Here is an 18690-nt window from a genome sequence, read left to right as displayed (position 1 = left end):
ATGTGCCCTGGGCTTAGGGGGTGACATGACTAAAGACATGAAGGGCCAGGTGGGGAAGGGGCTGAGAGACGACTCAAGAGACCCAGGTTCAGTTCCCAGCTCTGCAATAGGCTCCTCTGTGCAACCTTAAACAAGTCACTTAGCTCCTCCGTGCCTCAGTTTCCCCATTTATAACATGGGGTCAGCGGGAACAGCACCACCCTACCTCAGAGGGAGGGCTTATGAGGATAAATACACCACAGAATGTGTGGTGCCCAGATACCACCAGGCTGGAGGCCACCGAAGACAAGAAGGGAAGGCTGCCCCAGAGAGCTGGAGCCAAGCAGAAGAGGGGCTGGGGTCAGGGCTGAGGAAGGTGCATCTCAAGCTGGGTTGAACAGGGCCAAGACCTAGTTGGTTCTGGGCAGAGGGGAGACAGCAGGGAGGCAAGGAGCCCAAGAGGGACCTCGGGGAAAGGACTCATGCCCCAGCTCTGCGGCTGCAGCCGGCTGCCTGTTGTCAGGACGTGGTTAGAAGCAGGGCTCTTGGCCCGGGGCCCAGAGAGTTCAGCGAAGGGCTGGGCGCAGGTGCCGACACTGCACTCCCCCCCCACTCCACCCCCAGTTCCTCCTCTGAGGAGCCAGGCTCCTCCACGCAGCAACAACAGCTCTGGTCTGAGTGGCAGGAGGCTGCGTGGAGCCATTACACAGGGGGGAAACTGAGGAACAGCAGAGGCCAAGCGCCTTGTCCAAGGATGCTGAGTTAGTTAGAAGCAGGGCTGGGAAAAGAACCCAGGAATCCCAGCCACCCTGCTCTAACCACTGAACCCCGCTACTCAGGGTAACTCCCATCTAACAGGATGCCAAGTTCAAAGTGTGCTCCTGGGGCCTAGCTTTCCTTTCCAGGTCTGTGGTGCAAGGAGACTCCGGCTCCAGCACTTCCATGCATCGTTGGATCCCATCACCACAGCTGCCCATCTCGATTCTCACACAGGACAGTAACCCTGTGGATGGGAGTTTCGGAGCAGGCAGGCCACGAGGAGCAGCTGCTTCCCAGGTGCAGGGAGACAGGGCGGCATCAGCTGCAGGGGGGCTAATTACAGCATCCTCCCCCACCCACTCCCACAGGGTCAACCACAGGGTAAACGGTACAAGCTGTAGCATTGCACCCTGCAGCCATGGGCTGCCCATAGATCCCAGGCTGCAGGGAGCGGTGCTGGTGGGTCAATAGGAGGCGCACTTCCTCCCCAGTGAATCAGGGGGAGTTGAACAGCTGAACCCCCTGTAGATCAACTGTCCCACCCATTTGTGACCGTCAATGAGACTGTGAGCTGGGCTGCTAGACCCGTGTCGGCGTCAGACCTAAACTGCTGTGGGGCCGGGACAACTGTCCAGCCTGAATCCTCCCTGTAGGGGTAAGGGGAGGAAGAGTTCTTCACTTCCCCACCCCACACGACTGGGCAGCGTCTCCACGGCACTCAGAGAGCTGTGTTCCTTCCACCCCAGAAGCAGAGGCATTTACATAAATAAATGCATTAAATATTGAGAGCAGAGCAGTACTGTGGTAACGAGGGCCGGATTAGGACAGATGGATGGATACAAAATAGGGGTGGGGGGTGTTTGCATGTAGGTAGATAGATAGATCGATCGATCGATCATAGGGATAAAGTGTCCCATATACACTGTATAAAAAAGGGGCCCCAAGAATCATGAGTCTTAAAAAATCATGAGATTTTTTTAAACTAATAGATTTGGAGTTATTTATTTGCCTTCTGATATCATAGAATCTCAGGGCACATATTTTCAAGCTTCTGTCCACAACCACAAGAACTTACATTTTAAAAACAAAAAATTTAAACTGAGATTTGCAGGTAATAACCTGACTCCTGCAGCTGGGGATTTATGGGGGAGGGGGAAGAAACCCAAAGTCTCACAAGATTTGCAATCAATGGTGAGAATTGTAAATTTATTTGGAATCATTTCTGGGTGAAATGTGAGCAAAAGAGAAGATCATGAGCAGCTCTGCTAATTATTTAGCTACATTAATATTATAGTAACCACTTAGAAGCTATATTAATTAGGTCTCACCCTGCTGGTAGCTCTCTGGGACAGAGAGTTGCTGTTTTTGCCATGTTTTGTACAGCACCTGACACAATGGGGCACAAACTAGACATTTCTATGTGCTACTACATTCTGTCCAATAATAATTATTTACTATTCCTGGGGACACTTGGCTTCTTTTGAGCCCTAAAATCTAAGGTTTGATATTTGTACAAACAGGATTTAAAAACAAATAAAAAGCGAGAAATGGTTTTGGGTGTTTTAAAGAGACACTTCACCTAGATTTGGATTTTTAGGTCATATTTTCCAGTCCAAAAGGGTTAAAATCCAGCAGCCTGAAAGACCCTCCAGTCCTCACCTGTCATGATGCTTCACTCCCATTCCTGTTGTCTCATGTAACATACAAAACCCATAGCCTCCCAAGACTTTGGTCTCCGGACCTCACGACAGCAACAAGGACAGAACCCAGGCCCCCTCCCCAGAAAGCCCAGCACCACCAGAGAATCTCCACCAGCAGTGAGGCTATGACACACGAGTGAGCGGTTCTGATGCCGCCCAGCAGAGGGCAGCCATGCACAGACACGCTGGGCCAGAGCATATTCCATGGGCAGGGCCCAGTCCCTGATAACATCCCAGGAATTCAAAGTCCACCCCAGTTAGCTACAGATTCAAAGATGGAAGATGAGGCCAGCAGGGCCTTGCTCCTCACAGTGCGTCTGGTCTCTTGGAGGCCCCCCAAGAGCTCTTCTTTCTATCTTGGTTCAGTGCCCCCCATCCCCATGGGACCTAGCCTGTGGTAGATCAGCCAATGCCCAGGTGATCCTAATTATTAGGTGTATTATGGTGGCAACCAGTCACACACCAGGACCCCATTGTGCTAGAGGCTGTATTACTCTGTATTGTATTGTATTGTATAACTATTAGATGTATTATGGCAATATCTAGGTGCCCCACTCCTGGACCAGGACCTCATTGTGTTAGGCGCTGTACATTTTTATTGCTATTAGCTGTATTGCGGTAGTGCCTAGGAGCCCAGCCACAGCCCCAGCCCTGTGTCTGTGCAGCGCTTGGCACAGAACAGAAAGACAGTCCCTGCTCCAAAATGCGGACAACTGATCGAGGGAAGTGGGGACGGACAGTATGTGTGCACAATTCATGCATTGTCCCTGGTAAGCTATGGGGAAACTCCTCCAAGCACCGAAATGCAGCCCCCTCTGGGGTGGAGCATGGCAGCCTCCTAAGAGACAAAAGCAGCTGCAGCCTGGAGAATCCCCTCTCTACCTCCCCTAAGGGCCTTCCCAGGGCTGCAGGGGGTGGATCCCAGCCCCTCTGTGATACCACACCCCAGTGCAGGCCTGGGGGAGCAGCCTGTCTCCCTCCCTCGCTCCTCTGTCTCTGGAGGCAGGGAATGGATTCCCAGCTAGGGAGGCAGGTCTGGGGGGCAGGAGGTGTCTTGCAAGGGGGAGGTTACTCTGATGCCCCATTCTGCTCCCCTTGTAGACCCACCAGAAGAGAAGACTTGAGGGAGGGCATTGAGGCAGCCTGAGCCCACCACAGGGGAAGTGGGAACAATCACACACATCCCCATTACGAGGCCAGCTGGCTCCCTCAAGGGCATCCCCAAAGAGCCGGGATGGTCAAACCCAGCCTGTTTCTCCTCTGGGGCTGGCCAGACAAGGGTTAACCCCTGAGTCACGCTTTCCCTTCTCCCAGCTGCTGCCAAAACTGTTACTGATCTGCAGGAAGCAGGCACATAACAGCAGGCAATAAACCCGAAGGGAGGGAGCTCTTCTCCCCGCCAGCTCACGCATCAGGGACTGGCCCTCTATTCAAGGCTAGATCAAGATCAGGGCAAGGCCTAGTAACCAGCACGCTCATATTTCTACGGGCCCTGGAGGAGCAAGTAAAATGTAAACACTGGGCACTGAAATGCAGCCACCTTTGGGGTGGAGCATGGTGAATATCTATACAGGGCTCCACCACCCAGCACTGAAATGCAGCCACCTCTGGGGTGGGATACAGCAGCTGGCTATACAGGGATCCCTCACCCAGGACTGAAATGTAGCCACCTCTGGGGTGAGGCGCAGCAGCTCCTTAACAGCCACACAAACTCTCTATGGTTCAGAACGGAGGAAGTGAAGCATGAGCCAAACTGAAACTACAGGCAGGAGTTTACAGAAGTGGAAGACAATTACCCAGACTAGAATTTAGCCAGGAGACCTGAGCTAAGAGCCCTTCCCTTGTCAAAAGCAGCCGTGGGAGCTTTAATAACCACAAGCAATCATGGCCTTCCTTTGGCATTTCCTATAGCAGCCAGAGCCTCCAGCAGCACCCCAACCCCTAGCACGGGTTGGGGCTGATCCCTGCCTGGGGACTCCAGGCGATGCCCCTATACTGCATCCAAGGGAGAGTGCCCCCAACAGATAGTAACACAACTCTTCAACAGCACTGCGCATCCGTGGATCCCAAAGCCCAGCAGAGAACAAGGAGAGCAGAGTGAGAGAGGATGTGACCATTTACTCTTTGGCTGACTCCCCCCATACTCCCTATAGTTAGCGCCCTCCCCTCCTTGCATGCCTCACATCCACAGTGCCCTTCCTGTCCCCCTCCCCCCAATGAGTGCACTGCGCCCCCAGGGGGACATCTCCCTAAACCCCACAAAAGGGGCATCTGTTCCTCCTCCTACCCGCCGCCAGAAACTACTGTGTCCAAGGCCTCGGGGATTAACCAATTCTGGACCAAGCTCAAGGGCTAGTGATCCGGACTGGTTCTGACCAGTGGCATCTGAGCCAGCTGCTAAGGAGCTTCTTTCCCAGGCTCTGGGACAGGGTATAACTTCGGTCCGGCTAGGAGATCCAGCAGAGGGAGATGGGGCCCTTTCCCCAGACAGCACGGGGGGAAACTCATCCTCAGCCGCTGAGGTCTCCCCTGCTTCCTAGCCCTGGTGGCTCCCATGCAGGGACTGCAGCTTCAGCTGGAAAGGTAGCCCCCACAGCACGGAGTTTGGGCAGAGGAGGCCTGACACAGGTTCGGGATACATCCCTCTGCTCCCCTTCCCTTTAGGCCTCCACAGCCTGTGCCCCAAGATCCCAGGGAAAGGGGAGAATGACACCAGCGATGGATGGGTCCCCTCAGGTCTGCCTCGTCCCACGGGCCTCAGTGAACCCAGCTGGGCCTCTGGGAGCTGGAAAACCTCATCCTTTTCCTGTCAGGCAAGGAGCCACGGGCAGACTTTCCACTCGTTGGCTGAAGCCCTGATGTTTTGCGGAGCGGGGGCCGGAGGACTCCCTTACCTGGGGGAGGACGAGGAGCCCCGAACTCAGAGCTTAAACCTCAAAAGTTGCCAAATGAAACCTCCACTCCCCGTCGGACAGAGATGGGACCCAGCCCCAACCCAGAGCCAGGCTTCATTACCCTATCTATCCCCACACAGCTTCCCACCTCCCCTCTGCACCACACTTCCTTCCCCATCGACCCCTGTCCCAGGCCTGCCTATCCCTCCACCATGCACAGTACAGCATCAAAACACCACAACTGCAGTTAACCCTTCCCAGCCCACACAGCTGATACAGGCAAGCTTCCAGACACACACACCCATGTGGACACATGCAAATCCAGGCACACACATTAAGTCTTGATACAGAGACACAGTCATGCAAACATTCTTGCCACATGCACCACAATCATACACACAACATGCAAAAGCACAGACTCATGCACACACACCACAATTATACACACAATGTGCAATCGCAGAGTCATACACACACACCACAATCATACACACAACACAGACACACACTCACAATACAGATATGCAGTCATACAACACACAATCGCAGTCACACACAGACCCCGCAATCATACACACAACATGCAATCGCAGTCACACACCACAATCATACACACACACCACACATTCGCATGCACACAACATGCAATCACACACCCACACCAATTTAGATACACAAACACACACACACAGGACGATCTAGACACAATTACACACAGAGAAAGCGATGGAGCCTCTCCCGCCTCTTGGGCCCCGAGTTATCTGGTCCCTCTGGCAGCGCCTGCCTCCCAGACCGCCCCACACCTGCCCCATCGCGCTCCCTTCCCCCCCCCCACCCCTTTACCTTCTGATCCACTATGGAGCACGCCAGCTGCTTGACATGAGCCAGGTCCGAGGCCGCAGGGAGCAGGACGAACTCCCGGGTCAGCCCGATCTGGAGATGGAACGAGACCCCTTGGCAAGCGGCGCAGGACCCAGGCGCCAGCGGCGCGGGCTCCGGGGCTGCCAGGCAGCCTCCCGAGGTCCCGGGGGAAGAGGGGAGAGCCGGGGGGGCGGCGCAGGCCGGTGGGGAGGCCATGGAGCCCCCCCAGAGAGACGCTCAGACTCCCCCGCCCCAGCACCCCGAGCCCAGGCGGCCGGGTCTGGCTGTCACATCCGAAGGGGGCAGCGCATCCCGGAGGGGCGCGGCGCACGAGAGCTGGCCGGGGGGGCGCACGGCCGGGGCGCACGGGCGGTGGCACAGCTGGGGGCGCACGGCCGGGGCGCACGAGAGCTGGCCGGGGGGGCGCACGGCCGGGGCGCACGGGCGCTGGCACGGCTAGGGGCGCACAGCCGGGGCGCACGGACGCTGGCACGGCCGGGGGCACACGGGGACCCGGCCGGCGCCTCTCGCTCTCCTCCGCCGCTTCTTTCTTTTTCTTCCCCTCAAACTTTACGGGCGGCCGGGACTGAGGAGGAAGTGCGGTGAGTGACGGGCCGCGGGGCCAATGGCGAGCTCCGGGGATGAAGTCAGACGACTCTTCCCCCCCTCCCCGCCGCCACCTCTCTCCACACCCCGCCCCGGGAGAGCGCGGCGGGGCGCCCCAGCCACCCCCCGACTTCTCCTGCTGTCCCCCACTGGAGGCAGATGGGGGGCAGCCCGCCCCATCTGTCTCCATAGGTGGCTGGAGTCCCCCACTAAACAAGGCGGGGGGGGGCAGCGGACAATTCCCTTTCCTGTGTTCCCCCTTCTGCGGGGATCCCCCCCATCCCACCCCGTCTGTGCCCCGCTGCCCTAGAGAGATCGTCCCCTGCTGGGACCCCTCTCTCCCCTCTGCTGTCAGTGCCCCCTCCCCACGCTGAGGAGAGCGCCCCCTACTGGCACCAGGGAGCCGGATCCCTCTGGTTTGGGGTCCTGCCTGCACCCTTCTGCCTCTCCCCGGGCATCCCTAGAAGGAGGGGGGAGAAGGGCTGCAGCCAAGCGAGTCCAGGGAGGGGTAGGGGCTGCAGAGGAGAAGGCTCTCAGGCCCTGACCTCAGTGGGGAGAGCACGGGGGACAAGGCTGAGGCCAGTGCTAGGCGTGAGGAGGAGAGAGACAAGAGGCCAGATTCTCTCATCTGCTCCAGCCCATGTGTGTGATACCAGCGTGTTTGCAGAGTTGCCGGTTGGGTGCATAGATGCAGAGGTGTTTACTCATGTCTGTGTGCAGTGTGTGTTTGTACACGAGTTGGCACACACATGCACAGGGCCACGCTTGCACAAACATGTAGAGGCATAGGGTTGCACATCTGTACCTGGCGCTTGTCAACACATCCATTAGCCTGGAAGAAGTTCTGATGTGACCATCCTGGGAGCAAGCTTCCCCATCAGGGACCCCTGTCTCTGGATCCCCATGCCCCCTCCCCCTTTCCCCAGGAAGGTGGCAAGGGGAGGAAGGGAGGTGGACACAGAATCCCTACTCCCCCTCCAGGACTCAGAAAAGCCACTCACTGCTGCTCTCGTCTCTGCGTGGCCTGCCTTAGACAAACATCCTGCCACCCAGTGCTGGAGGGGCTGGGAGCATCCCCACCCACAGAGACTTGGGGGCGGGAGTCGTGACTGCCTAGGCCTGGGAGGGGACAGAGTTGAGGAGCCTGGGGCCTGGTCCACACTACACTGTTAAACCGATTTTAACACTGCACCCGTTCACACTACACTGCTCTTTATATTGATTTAAAGGGCTCTTTAAATCGATTTCTGTACTCCTACAAAACAAGAGGAGTAACGCTAAAATCGATATTACTATATCGATTTAGGGTTAGTGTGGACGCAAATCGACGTTATTGGCCTCATTATTTTACAGTAGCTACCCACAGTGCACCGCTCCAGAAATCGACGCTAGCCTTGGACCACGGACGCACACCACCGAATTAATGTGCCTAGTGTGGACGCGCACAATCGACTTTATAATATCTGTTTTATAAAATCGGTTTAAGCTAATTCAAATTTATCCTGTAGTGTAGACGTATCCTGGGGGATGTTCCCACCTGAGCCCTGCTGAGCAAGAAGCCAGACGCTGTTTGCATAAAGGGAAGGAAGTAGGGATTAGCCCAAAGGCCCATCTTCCCTGCTATCCCATCTCCTTCAGTGCCCTGGTACCAGCTGTTGCAGAGGAAGGTGCCCCCTGGTGGGCAATAGAGGAATAACCTGCCCAGCAGGGAATTTACCTCTTGACCCCATCATGGAGACTTTGGTTCAGGCCCTGCAACAGGAGGATTTTCCTAGATCCCAAGGCCAGAGAACGTCCCCACAATAATTCCTAGAGCAGATCTGTCTGAAAACCACCTGGATTCAAACATTGTCAGAGGTGGAGCATGCAGGCCACTGGACATGAGCCAAGTCTGAGGCCTCAGGGAGCAGGACGAACTCCCGGGTCAGTCCGATCTGGATGTGGACTGACACCTCTTTCAGTCTTATAGACTCATAGACTTTAAGGTCAGAAGGGACCATTATGATCATCTAGTCTGACCTCCTGCACAGCGCAGGCCACACAATCCCACCCACCCACTCCTTTAACAAATCCCTGACCTATGTCTGAGTTATTTAAATCCTCAAATTGTGGTTTGAAGACCTCAGGCTGCAGCGGTGGCAATGATAACAGTAGCAGAACTGAGCAGCAGCAGAGGTGGCAGTGAACAGCCAGTAGTGACACTCTGCTCTGGCCCCTGCAATGTGTCAGCTCTGGAACCAAACCTGCTGTTCCAGTCTAGGGCAGCCAAATATTTGCAGAATGAACTGCATTGACACAGGCTGGCACAGAGCTGCCCACAACCTGTCACTCCCCAGCTCTTCTGTAGTGCTTGCCAGCCAGCCAGCTCAAAGCCAGGTGTCAGCATCGTTCTCCCTATTTTACAGATGGAGAAACTGAGGCACCGAGTAGGGAAGAGACTCACCCAGCAGGGCAGAGCTGGGGACAGAACCCAGGTCTCCCGAGTTCCAGCTCACTGGTCCGTGCCCCAGGACCCTGTCGTACTAGGCGCTGTCCATTCTTACCGTTTTTAGCTTTATTCAAGTATTGGGTAGGCGCGCCAGCCACGGCCCAGGACACCACTGTGCCAGGCGCTGTACAGACACAGAATAGAAAGCCGATACCCGCCCTGAAGAGCTGCCAATCTAAGTACAGAGGAGTCAGACCAGAAAGGGCTGATTTGTCCCTATCCGCTCCTGAGTACAGTACTGGAAAGGGGGGAAGGAGTAGAATTCGCTCCTTAATTGGGCCCTGAGGATTATTAGCTAATGGCACTGGAAGCAGGAGGGAGGGATATGGGAAGGGGCCCTAAGGAGAGGGCTCCCAGCCACTGCTAGGAGGAGTAATGGAGACTTGGCCATGCAAAGCCAGAGTGGCAGCTGCCCCTGGGCAAGGGAAGCTGATCACAGAGTCATCTTCCTGCCCTGGTCCCGCACCACCCTGACAGGTTGGGCAGCATTCCGACCCAGCCACCCGGGCATGTCAGCTACACCCAGGCCATCCTGGCACCACGCCGCAGGCCCCAGCAGGCAGGGGCGCTGCCCCAGCTCCTGCCCCTGCGTGTGGGTGAGCAGGTGAGGGTGGGCACGCATGTGCAGGTGCCCCGTCCTGCTGGCGTATCTGGCGGGGGGGGTGCATGCAGTCAAGCATGTACAGATGTGCACAGGCTGCCATGCATTGGCAGACACAACGGTTTGTGGGGTACACGCATGCCTGGGTGCGCAGAGATTGTTCTCAAACATGCACGTTTCTGCACAATGGTATGCACAGTGCCTGTGCCTCTGTGTATGGGGCATGTGGGTGTAATGTATGTTCATGTGTACGCAATGCATGTACAAAGCATTTTCATTTATGTGCAATGCGTGTTTGTGCATGTTCCTGTGTGTGCAATGTGTGGTCTTTGAGCAGATGGCTTGCAGAGCTGCTGGGAGTTCTGCCAGGGGCTCTCGGAGCCTTACAACCCCAGCCCCGCCCTGTTTACATGGGAAAGAGCAGACCCGGCCGCACCCTCTCAGGAGCCTCAAAGCGGATTGAGGGCAGGCTGGGCTTTCCTGCCCTGCATGCAGCCAGGCTAGGCCAGTTTGGGTGCGGGATGAGAGGGGTTTTGTTCTGGGCAGGTTCTGCAGGTGCTTCCCCTGGTGGCCCCACCCCCAGCCACCACCAACGCAAACAGCAGCGGGAAGGGGCCCCAGGCTGCAGTCACAAAGCAGATGGCCGCCAACAGCCCTGGGAAGGAACTGGCCCATGCCAGCCAAAGGGCAGCTCTACCCGTGCCCCTCAATCCCAACCCACAGCCCCCTGGCCTCCTCCTGTCCAGCTCGATCGCTGCCCCTCTATCCCACAGCCCAGTCGCTGCCCCTCTATCCCACAGCTTCTGGGCTCCCCCCCAGCTCTATCGCTGCCCCTCTAGCCTGACCCACAGCCCTCTGCTAGCCCAGCCCTGATCTCCCCCCCACTCCCACACACAGATCTGCTGAGGCCTCTCAAGCCTTGCCCCACAGGCCCCCCTGCTGGTCCCTGATCCTTACCCGCTTTGGGGAGCACTCCCATATTTAGAAAAAGGAACATCCCAATTAAATAAACATTAGGAGGAACATAACGGGAAGCGGGGCATCTTTGCTGGGGACTTAAGGGGTGGGAATGTTTCCATTAGTCCCAGCCTCTGGCCCCAGGTTGGCTGGTTCAAAACCAGTTCCACCTCTTTTCTGAGGAACTTTTGCTTCTTGGAAATAAATGCAAGACGTGGGTGGGTGTACTTGCGTACGGTCCGTGAAGTTTCCTGGCAGCCGCGGCTGAAAACAAAATTAAAAGCTACTAAAAAACAATCAAACAATCCATCCATATAAATAAACCTTACAAAGCTCCTCAGCCCAGCATGAGGGAGGGAAACTTTGGCCCAGAGCGCCTGCAGCTCCCATTAGCTTTGGGGGGCTCAGCCCCTCCGGAAATCAGGGCCTTAAGAGATACCTGCCCCTGAGCTCTAGGCACAGCCAAGCCTTTAGGAAGCTAACATCTGCCCCACCCTCCCAGCCAATCCCAGGGGAGTCTTGTGCATGGGATCAAGGCACAAGCACCAAGTCAGCTCCCCATTATTAGATGTATTATAGCACCTCATGGACCAGGACCCCATTGAGCTAAGGGCTAGCGATTTTTTCACTATTAGGTGTATTACAGTAATGACTAGGCACTCCAGACATAAATGCCAGGCACCTTTTGTGCTAGGGGCTGTACATTTTTATTGTTATTAGGTGTATTATGGTAGCGCCTCGGAGCCCCAGTCCTGGACCAGGCCACATTGTGCTAGGGGCTGTACAAACACAGAACAGAGACAGCCCCTGCTGCAAAGAGCCGACAACACCCCTGAGAACTGCCTCCCAGACACCTGTCTAGGGGCCGTCAGCTCAAGGGGCCTAGCAGATTTCCGCCCCTGGACTCTGATTGCCATCTATCTCCGAGACACACAAGCAAGGCCAGATGAAGGCAGTTGAGGACCCTTGGGACACTCCCATCAAAGCCCTCCACTGTCCCTGTCCCCCACCCACCTTCACAAGAGCTATCTGCTGGAGATTCATTACCACTATTCTTTGGGAAAGCTGCCCCCCCCCACCCCCCACACTGCTCCCTACCTTTGGGGGGGGAAGGTTGGGGTCTCAGCACCTCAGGGAGTGTGGGGGGACCCTGCTGTCACAATAGGGCAAAGAGATTCTCTCCTCCCACATACACACCTCCTTCTCCTTTCGAGAGACTATGTGCCCATGGCAGCCCATGGCAATGTCTCTCCCAACAGCTGCCCCTGCAGCCCCTTTCGCCCCAAGTCCCTTCCAGAAGAGAGCTCTGCTCCAGACCACAGAAGGAGTCAATCAGGCTCACCTTGCTGTCCTCTGCAATGCTGGAAGCCTGGCAGAGGCCTAACAGCAGCCACCTGTGGGCTATCAGGGTCCAGTCAGGTAAACGCCCATTCATTACCATCCAGCTCAACTTTGGTTTCAAACAAGCCCCGGTGCTGGGGACCAGGCGCCGATCCCAGCTGGGGGTGGGTCACAGTGACAGGCGAACATCGGCCAGGGGAGATAGATGCAGATGGAGTTACTCCCATTGCAATGGGCTCCGGAAAGCTGCTAGTGGTGCGGTCTTGGGGGGCAGGTTTGGAGAGGGGGCTGATATGACCTCTCTCCTGCTCCTAGAGGGAGCTTCTCTGCCAGGCGAGTGGCATCCTGCTGAGCTGATCCTGTGCCTGCGTGGGGGAGTGTCAGCTGGGCTCTCTCTTCGCCAACCATGCAAACCCTGCAAGTCGCTCTTGGGCCTGGAAGCCAAGTCTTGGGGGCCTCTCTGAGGCTGCAGGAAGGCAAATATTGTAACTCCAGAGAAGGGGGCTCTGACAGACCCCACGAGATGGGAAATGGGGCCCACGTGGAGGAGCGAGCAGTGCAGAGCGGGATCTGTCAAATTTGTTTTGGCTTAATATCGCAAATCTTGAATGTCCAGTATCTCCCCCCATCCCCACCAGCTCAGACCATCAGGCCCATCTAGACGGATGTCCCGTCTCTCACACCCCAGGCCAGTTCCAGTTAACAGCCCATCTGCCTGGGATCCCCTCTGCCCCGCTGCAAAGGGCTCATCTAACCCAATCCCTCCCCATCCTCCCTGCGACTCTGGATCAGGCTCCTCTAGCCCAGTTTCCTGGCTCCAGGCAAAGCAAATCCCCCATACTTTAGCAAATGACCCTTCCAGAGTTTGACCCCTTTGGAAGAAGGCACAGAATGCTGTCCCTGTGAAAGGCTCATGTCTGAGCAGAGGCACACAGGAGACAAACCACATGGTACGCAGGTGGCCTGCAGCAGCTGCCCCACACTGGGGTCTGAGCAGGGTCAGGGCTTGGTTGGGAGGGGTCCCGGAAACCTCAGGAAGTGGTGCATTGGGCACTAGGGAGTGCTGTGCTGTGCTGCTGGAGGCACAGACAGACAGACCTAAACCTGAAACCTTGCACTCACTGTGGTTTCCAGGGCATGTCCTGTTCCCCACCACCTTCCACCCACAAGTCAGTGTCAAACCTGAGGTGCAGGGCAGAGCCCAGCTTGGATGATTCCCCAATGGGATAACAGATTCTCCTTCACTTCCTATCCTAAACTGATCCTGACCTACTCTGTGCGACATCACTACACGATGTGCCCCAGAGGTGGCTGCATTTCAGCGGGGGAGTGAGTGTGTGCCCCCATCTGTACCAATGAATGCTGCATAGACCTAGCCCAATGCAGTGACAAGGAAGGAGAAGAACCTGCTTCTTATTCCAAAGGGGGTTTATTGAGGCAGATTTTTTTCACATACGATTCAGTCTTGTGATTAAACAGGACAAAAAAAAAACAAAACAACCCAAACAGGTCAAATAAATATACAATAAAAAGTTAATCCGCATTAAAAAGGCGAGCGCTCTCAGTTTGGATAAATACAGCACACCGATACATACAGTATATTGGGGACGTAGGCCGAGGTTTTCAAGAGCGGCTAGCGATCTGATTTCTTGGGCAGCTCCCCTGCCTCGACACGGCCTAACAGGGCCTGATTGCCAGAGGGCAGCTGGCTCAGCAACACCCCCCTTTAGAGCTGACACCCCACAATCGCTAGTCGGTTTGAAAATGCCAGCGGCAGACTATCACACAGTGATAACATGGTTTGTGGTCACTCGAGCTTCAGCCCTTTAGGTGTCTCTGGGTTCAGTTGCAATCGGATTTCATTTGTACAGAATATACAAGGAGTTTGTCTTTGTTACAGGCGAGAAGACGAAATGAAGACAAGATGGCAGGGGATACCAACCAGGGGGCAGGGATCTGCACCCCTCTGGCCATGGTGGAATCGGCTCCCACCCCACTGGAGAGGTTTGAGAGCCCTGCGATCAAAGCTAACATTTCCTTTTAAGCCCCCCCTCGTCGGTCTGGTTCCTGGGGGCGTCACTGCTTCATGCAGAATCCCATGACATGGCACAGGCTCCAGGGGGCACCCCACGGTGCAATGGGTTAGTGTCCAAGCCAAAGCGGGGGCATCACCCCTGCGGAGATGGTTCCTGATGTGGCACGGGTAACCCTCGGCCACTCAACAGCACCATGCACTTTGCAAGCAAGGGGCAGGGAGGATAGGGAAAGGGAGATGCCGGGAGGGGAAGTGACTTCCCCAAGGAGTGGGAACAGAACCCCAGAGTCCTGACTCTCAGCAGGCCCTCTGTCCTAACCATTAGACCCCACTGCCTTTCAAGCAGGGTAGCAGTCTAGGTGACGTTAGCAAGCTGGGGGTGAGTCAAGGCATTAGAGCCCCGGGAATGTGGACTTTATTGCTGGGCGATGGTGAGGGCAACTCTACCGCAAACCAGCTCTGAGCGCCATGGGATCCATCAGGCTCCGTGCATGGCTGTGTCCAACCCTTGCCAGGGGAATGCCCGGCCTGCTGGCGCTGGCTTGCTCTGGGGGGAGTGTTTGACCGACACAGCCATCCCAGGTAACACTGCTGGTGTCCAGTCCTGGCAAGGATGGCCTTGCCCGCTGGGAACAGCATGGGGGTTTAGTGTTCTGGGGGGTGCACTGCAGGTGCCAGGCTCTGCCCAGACTGCGCTGGGGATGGGCTGAGAACCAGGCTGCAGTCGGAGGGCAGGAGAACCGTTCGTGGATGAATGGAGCTCCCATCACAGGGCAGGCATGCACCCCTGTGCTAAGGGAGCAGTAGTGTCACACAGGAGCCGCCTGCCTGGAGACCCCCTCCCCTCACGGGAAGGGATTATTGCTACAATAAGGTAGGAAGCCAAGGAGGCCGAGAGCTGCCCCCACCCAGGACCTGATGGGGTCAGGATCCAGGACAGCACCAAGCAGGCCAGGGGCAGGAGGAAATCTGACACTGGAGGCTGGCTGGCCTGCAAACTGGGGGGCTAATGGGGCAGCGTGGGCTGCACAGCTGGGATGAGGGCAGCAGCAGCCCTGGAGACCAAACACTCCGCATCAGGCCCAGCGGCGCTGCCCCCTGCAGGGGTGAGAGGGGAGGGCAGCACCCACTGGCCCCTGTCAACGCTGTAACTCCTGGGTCTGAGTCCCGTCCCCCTGCCCCAGACACTCGCCTGGGCAGGCAGCAGCCTGGGAACTGCCTTGCTACCCCCACTCTGCTCTCCACAGGAAGTAACCTTCCTGGCTTGACCCAACGCAATGGGGCTTCTTATTCCAGGTCCATCTGAGCAACCTCCCAGCTGGCCCCCTCTTCCACTCAGTGCCCCCTCTCCCTGGCTCTCCGGCCCCCAAACCCCTACTGCTCACGGCCCTGGCATCAGCCGGCAGGGGCAGCTCGGCTGGAACCCAGGGGCTCTGCAAGGGGCCGGCAGAGGACAGCTCAAGGAGGAAAGGAAGAGGCCAGGAGACAGTTCTGGTGGGTTTGTGAACTCTAAAGATCCAGGGGTTGCTTTGTGGCCTGGCAGAGCCTTGCCCGGGGAGTTAGGGGTAGCGAGATCTGTCCTGGTGCTGGGGAGGGGACAAGTGCCCAACGTCATGGAACAGCTGGGCCCAGCCCCTCCCCACCATTAGCCGCGCCTGGCCCTGAACACTTTCCACTCGCTGGCTGGGAAATAAAACCAGGCGACCTTGAAACAAGCAGAAAACATTCCAGAATCTGGCTGCTGGGCCCTGAGGGCACAGGAAGGGGTGGTCACGGGGTTGTCATCCTCCCCTGCCCACCCTCCCCAGCCACACACGTCCACATCACTCCACCGGGTGAGAAAAGCCGCCCATTGGCAACAGGTCCTGAGCTGTGGGGAGGTGGGGGGGATACGCTCATCGCCAGACGGGGTTAGCACCTCTGCAGAGTCCCGGGGACCCACCTGTTGGGAGACACAAGAGGAGCAGGCCGGTGGCAGGTGAGAGAGCAGGGTGGGAGAGGCATCTGGCCTCCCGCTCCGGCACTGCCCTGTCCCACAGCCCCAGCTCACCTGCAGGATCCTCCGCTGCTCATACAAAGACCTTGGCCAGGGCGTCGGCCCCAGCACTGGCGATCAGGGCCTTGCTAGGGTGGAAGGCCACAGCGTGGATGGCCTCCTCGTGCTTCTTGCGGTGGGCCGTGATCTCCTGCATGCACGTCTTGTTGTCCAGGTTCCAGAGGCGCAGAGAGCAGTCGTGGCCTGGGAGAGCCAGCAGAGGAGGGTCACCCAGGGTCGAGGGGAAAAGACACTTGCCCATGGAGTCCGGAATAGAACCCAGGAGTCCTGGCACCCAGGCCCCCTGCTCTAACCACTAGACTCCACTCCCTCCCAGAGCTGGGCATAGAACCCAGGAGTCCTGGTTCCCATTTCCCTGCTCTTTTCTCAAAGCCCAGCCAGCAAAGTCCAGACCTCCCTGTCCTGACACTCTGAGTCGCTTGTTTACTGCGCTTAGTGTTGGATTCTGGATCCATTTCCCACTGAACACGCCCAGCATGGGCAGTGCCAGGCCAAGTGCGCCCACATTGCTCCCTGCACTGGAGGGACAGGGGTGGGAGAGGAGAGCCCAGCCCCCATGACCCATTTGGTCCTCAGCCCCTCTGACACAGCCAAGAGGGCAGGTCTGTTCATGCCAGCGGCGACAGCGGGTGCCCCACTCGGAAGTGGCTGAGATCCAGCAAACTCATTTCACGGCAGGGCCATGCGGGCAGGAAAGATTTTTGGTCCCCACTGGATTTGAACCCCCGGATCACTGCCCATCCCCCCCACCGCAGATGACTCTCAAAAGCGGAAAGCAGGCAAGATGCATGCAGATGGGGAGCAGGGTTGGGCAGAGACACACTTACTTCCAGACATGAGGAAGACCCCATTGGGGTCCACAGCAAGGCAGGTGACAGCATCCAAGTGAGCGACCATGGAGTGGAGGGCTTTCCCTAGGCAAAGAGAGGAGAAGGGTTTAATAGAACAGCTCCCGCTCATGCCTGGGGCCTGCTCCAACCACTAGGTGCTCTCCCCACAGCCCAAGGAGTGGGGTAGCTTACAGTGCTGGATTCCCCCCAATGGACATGGGAAAGGCAGCTCCCTCCACTGGGGGGGCCTTGGAGCAGCCCGCTTAGGGGAGGGCACAGAGGGGCCCTCGAGCTGGCAAGAGTGGATTGAACCCTCCTGGGGAAGGGGAAGACAGTGACACCCCCAGGGGGTGAGCGGGAGACAGCTGGGAGCCATCAGATCTGTAGACACAGTCTGTTCAAGGCAGGCCAGGGGATCTCGAGGGCAGACTGGTCCTTGCGAGGGACACGGGCATGTATTAGCTGGGGACGAAAGAGCCCCCAGAGGCAGGGGGTGCCAGGCCTTGAGAGGGGGCCGATCCCATCACATCATGGGTGTCTCCCTGCGAAGGGCGCATGGAGAGGCTCGCACGTGTGCCCTGGGTAGACAGCAGGCGGCACGGCAGGGGCTGGGCCCTGCATCACGGATTTCAATGGAAACGGCCCCATAACCGCCACCTGCCTCTCTTCCCACCCCTAGCAGACGGGGGACGCCCAAGGCAGGACCCCAAAGCACAGTGATGTCAGACCCTCCCTCAAGAGCCTCAAGGCTGTGGGGAGATGGTGGGGCTGAGGAGGGGGCTACAGGGGGCAGCTCCGTCCCAGCTGCCACCAGGTGGCTGCCCTACCTGTCCGGTTGTCCAAGAAGCGGATCCCTCGGTCATCGTGCGCCGTGATGGTGACGGGCTGCGTCGGGTGGCTCACCACATGATTAATTTGACTGAATCCTGGGTCAGAACATGGGAGAGGGAGCAGGTTACCACCGAACCATCCATGCTCCCCTGCCCCACCAGAGCAGCTGCCAGCCTAGGATCAACCGATTATTTCCCTCTTCTCAGAGCAGCTAAACTGGCCTGACCCCTCCTGTGTGCATCCCTCTACCGCCTCCTTCTGGAGAAGCGCCCTCCAAGTCAAGGCTGTCACAGCACAAACTGAAGTGCTGGTCCTCACCTCTACCTGGGAAATGGACACTTCACGGCAGGAAGGGAGGGAATTGGGGAGAGGCAGCGACTTGCCTGCCATCACACAGCAAATCAATAAGAGCTGTGAACAGAACCTAGGAGTCCTGACTCCCAATCGCCCCACTTGTGCTCTAACCACTAGACCCCACTCCCCTCCCACCGCTGGGATTAGAAGGCAGGAGTCGCCCCAGCTCACCAGTGGCGGCTCTGGATTCCAGCGTCAGGATGGGCTGAGAGGTCTCCAGGTCGTACAGCACCGTGTTGCCCGTTCGGAAGGCGGCCACAACATGGGCAGGGTCCGTGCTGGCGAACACGACAGAGGTAGGGATTCCGTACTCTGCGGGAGGGGCAGGGACACAGAACAATGAAGGCCACCTTACGGGATCAAAGCTTCAGCGCCAAGACCGCACCTGCTGTAGCGCC

The 18690-nt window shown here is 57.2% G+C and overlaps 2 protein-coding genes across 3 annotated transcripts in view; both read right to left on the bottom strand.

The window, feature by feature from the left end:
* The window catches only part of PRKD2 (protein kinase D2), a 32527-nt gene extending 26017 nt beyond the window's left edge, over nt 1-6510 (bottom strand). Inside the window, exon 1 of the mRNA XM_030544558.1 lies at nt 6176-6510. Within this exon, the coding sequence (XP_030400418.1) occupies nt 6176-6409 (234 nt within the window). The 5' untranslated portion in view covers nt 6410-6510. The remainder of the gene's footprint in view (nt 1-6175) is intronic.
* A 7086-nt stretch (nt 6511-13596) lies between these two features.
* The window catches only part of STRN4 (striatin 4), a 28612-nt gene continuing 23518 nt past the window's right edge, over nt 13597-18690 (bottom strand). For both annotated transcript variants that reach the window (XM_030544398.1, XM_030544397.1), the window contains exons 14-18: nt 18464-18604; nt 17935-18033; nt 17105-17191; nt 16272-16460; nt 13597-16163 (exon numbers count right to left, since the gene is read on the bottom strand). In XM_030544398.1, coding sequence (XP_030400258.1) covers nt 16291-16460; nt 17105-17191; nt 17935-18033; nt 18464-18604 — 497 coding nt within the window. In that variant the 3' untranslated portion in view covers nt 13597-16163; nt 16272-16290. The remainder of the gene's footprint in view (nt 16164-16271; nt 16461-17104; nt 17192-17934; nt 18034-18463; nt 18605-18690) is intronic.

Source organism: Gopherus evgoodei, unplaced genomic scaffold (genome assembly GCF_007399415.2).
Source record: "Gopherus evgoodei ecotype Sinaloan lineage unplaced genomic scaffold, rGopEvg1_v1.p scaffold_34_arrow_ctg1, whole genome shotgun sequence".
Classification (NCBI taxonomy): Eukaryota; Metazoa; Chordata; order Testudines; family Testudinidae; genus Gopherus; species Gopherus evgoodei.
This window is presented reverse-complemented; position numbering and strand designations above follow the sequence as displayed.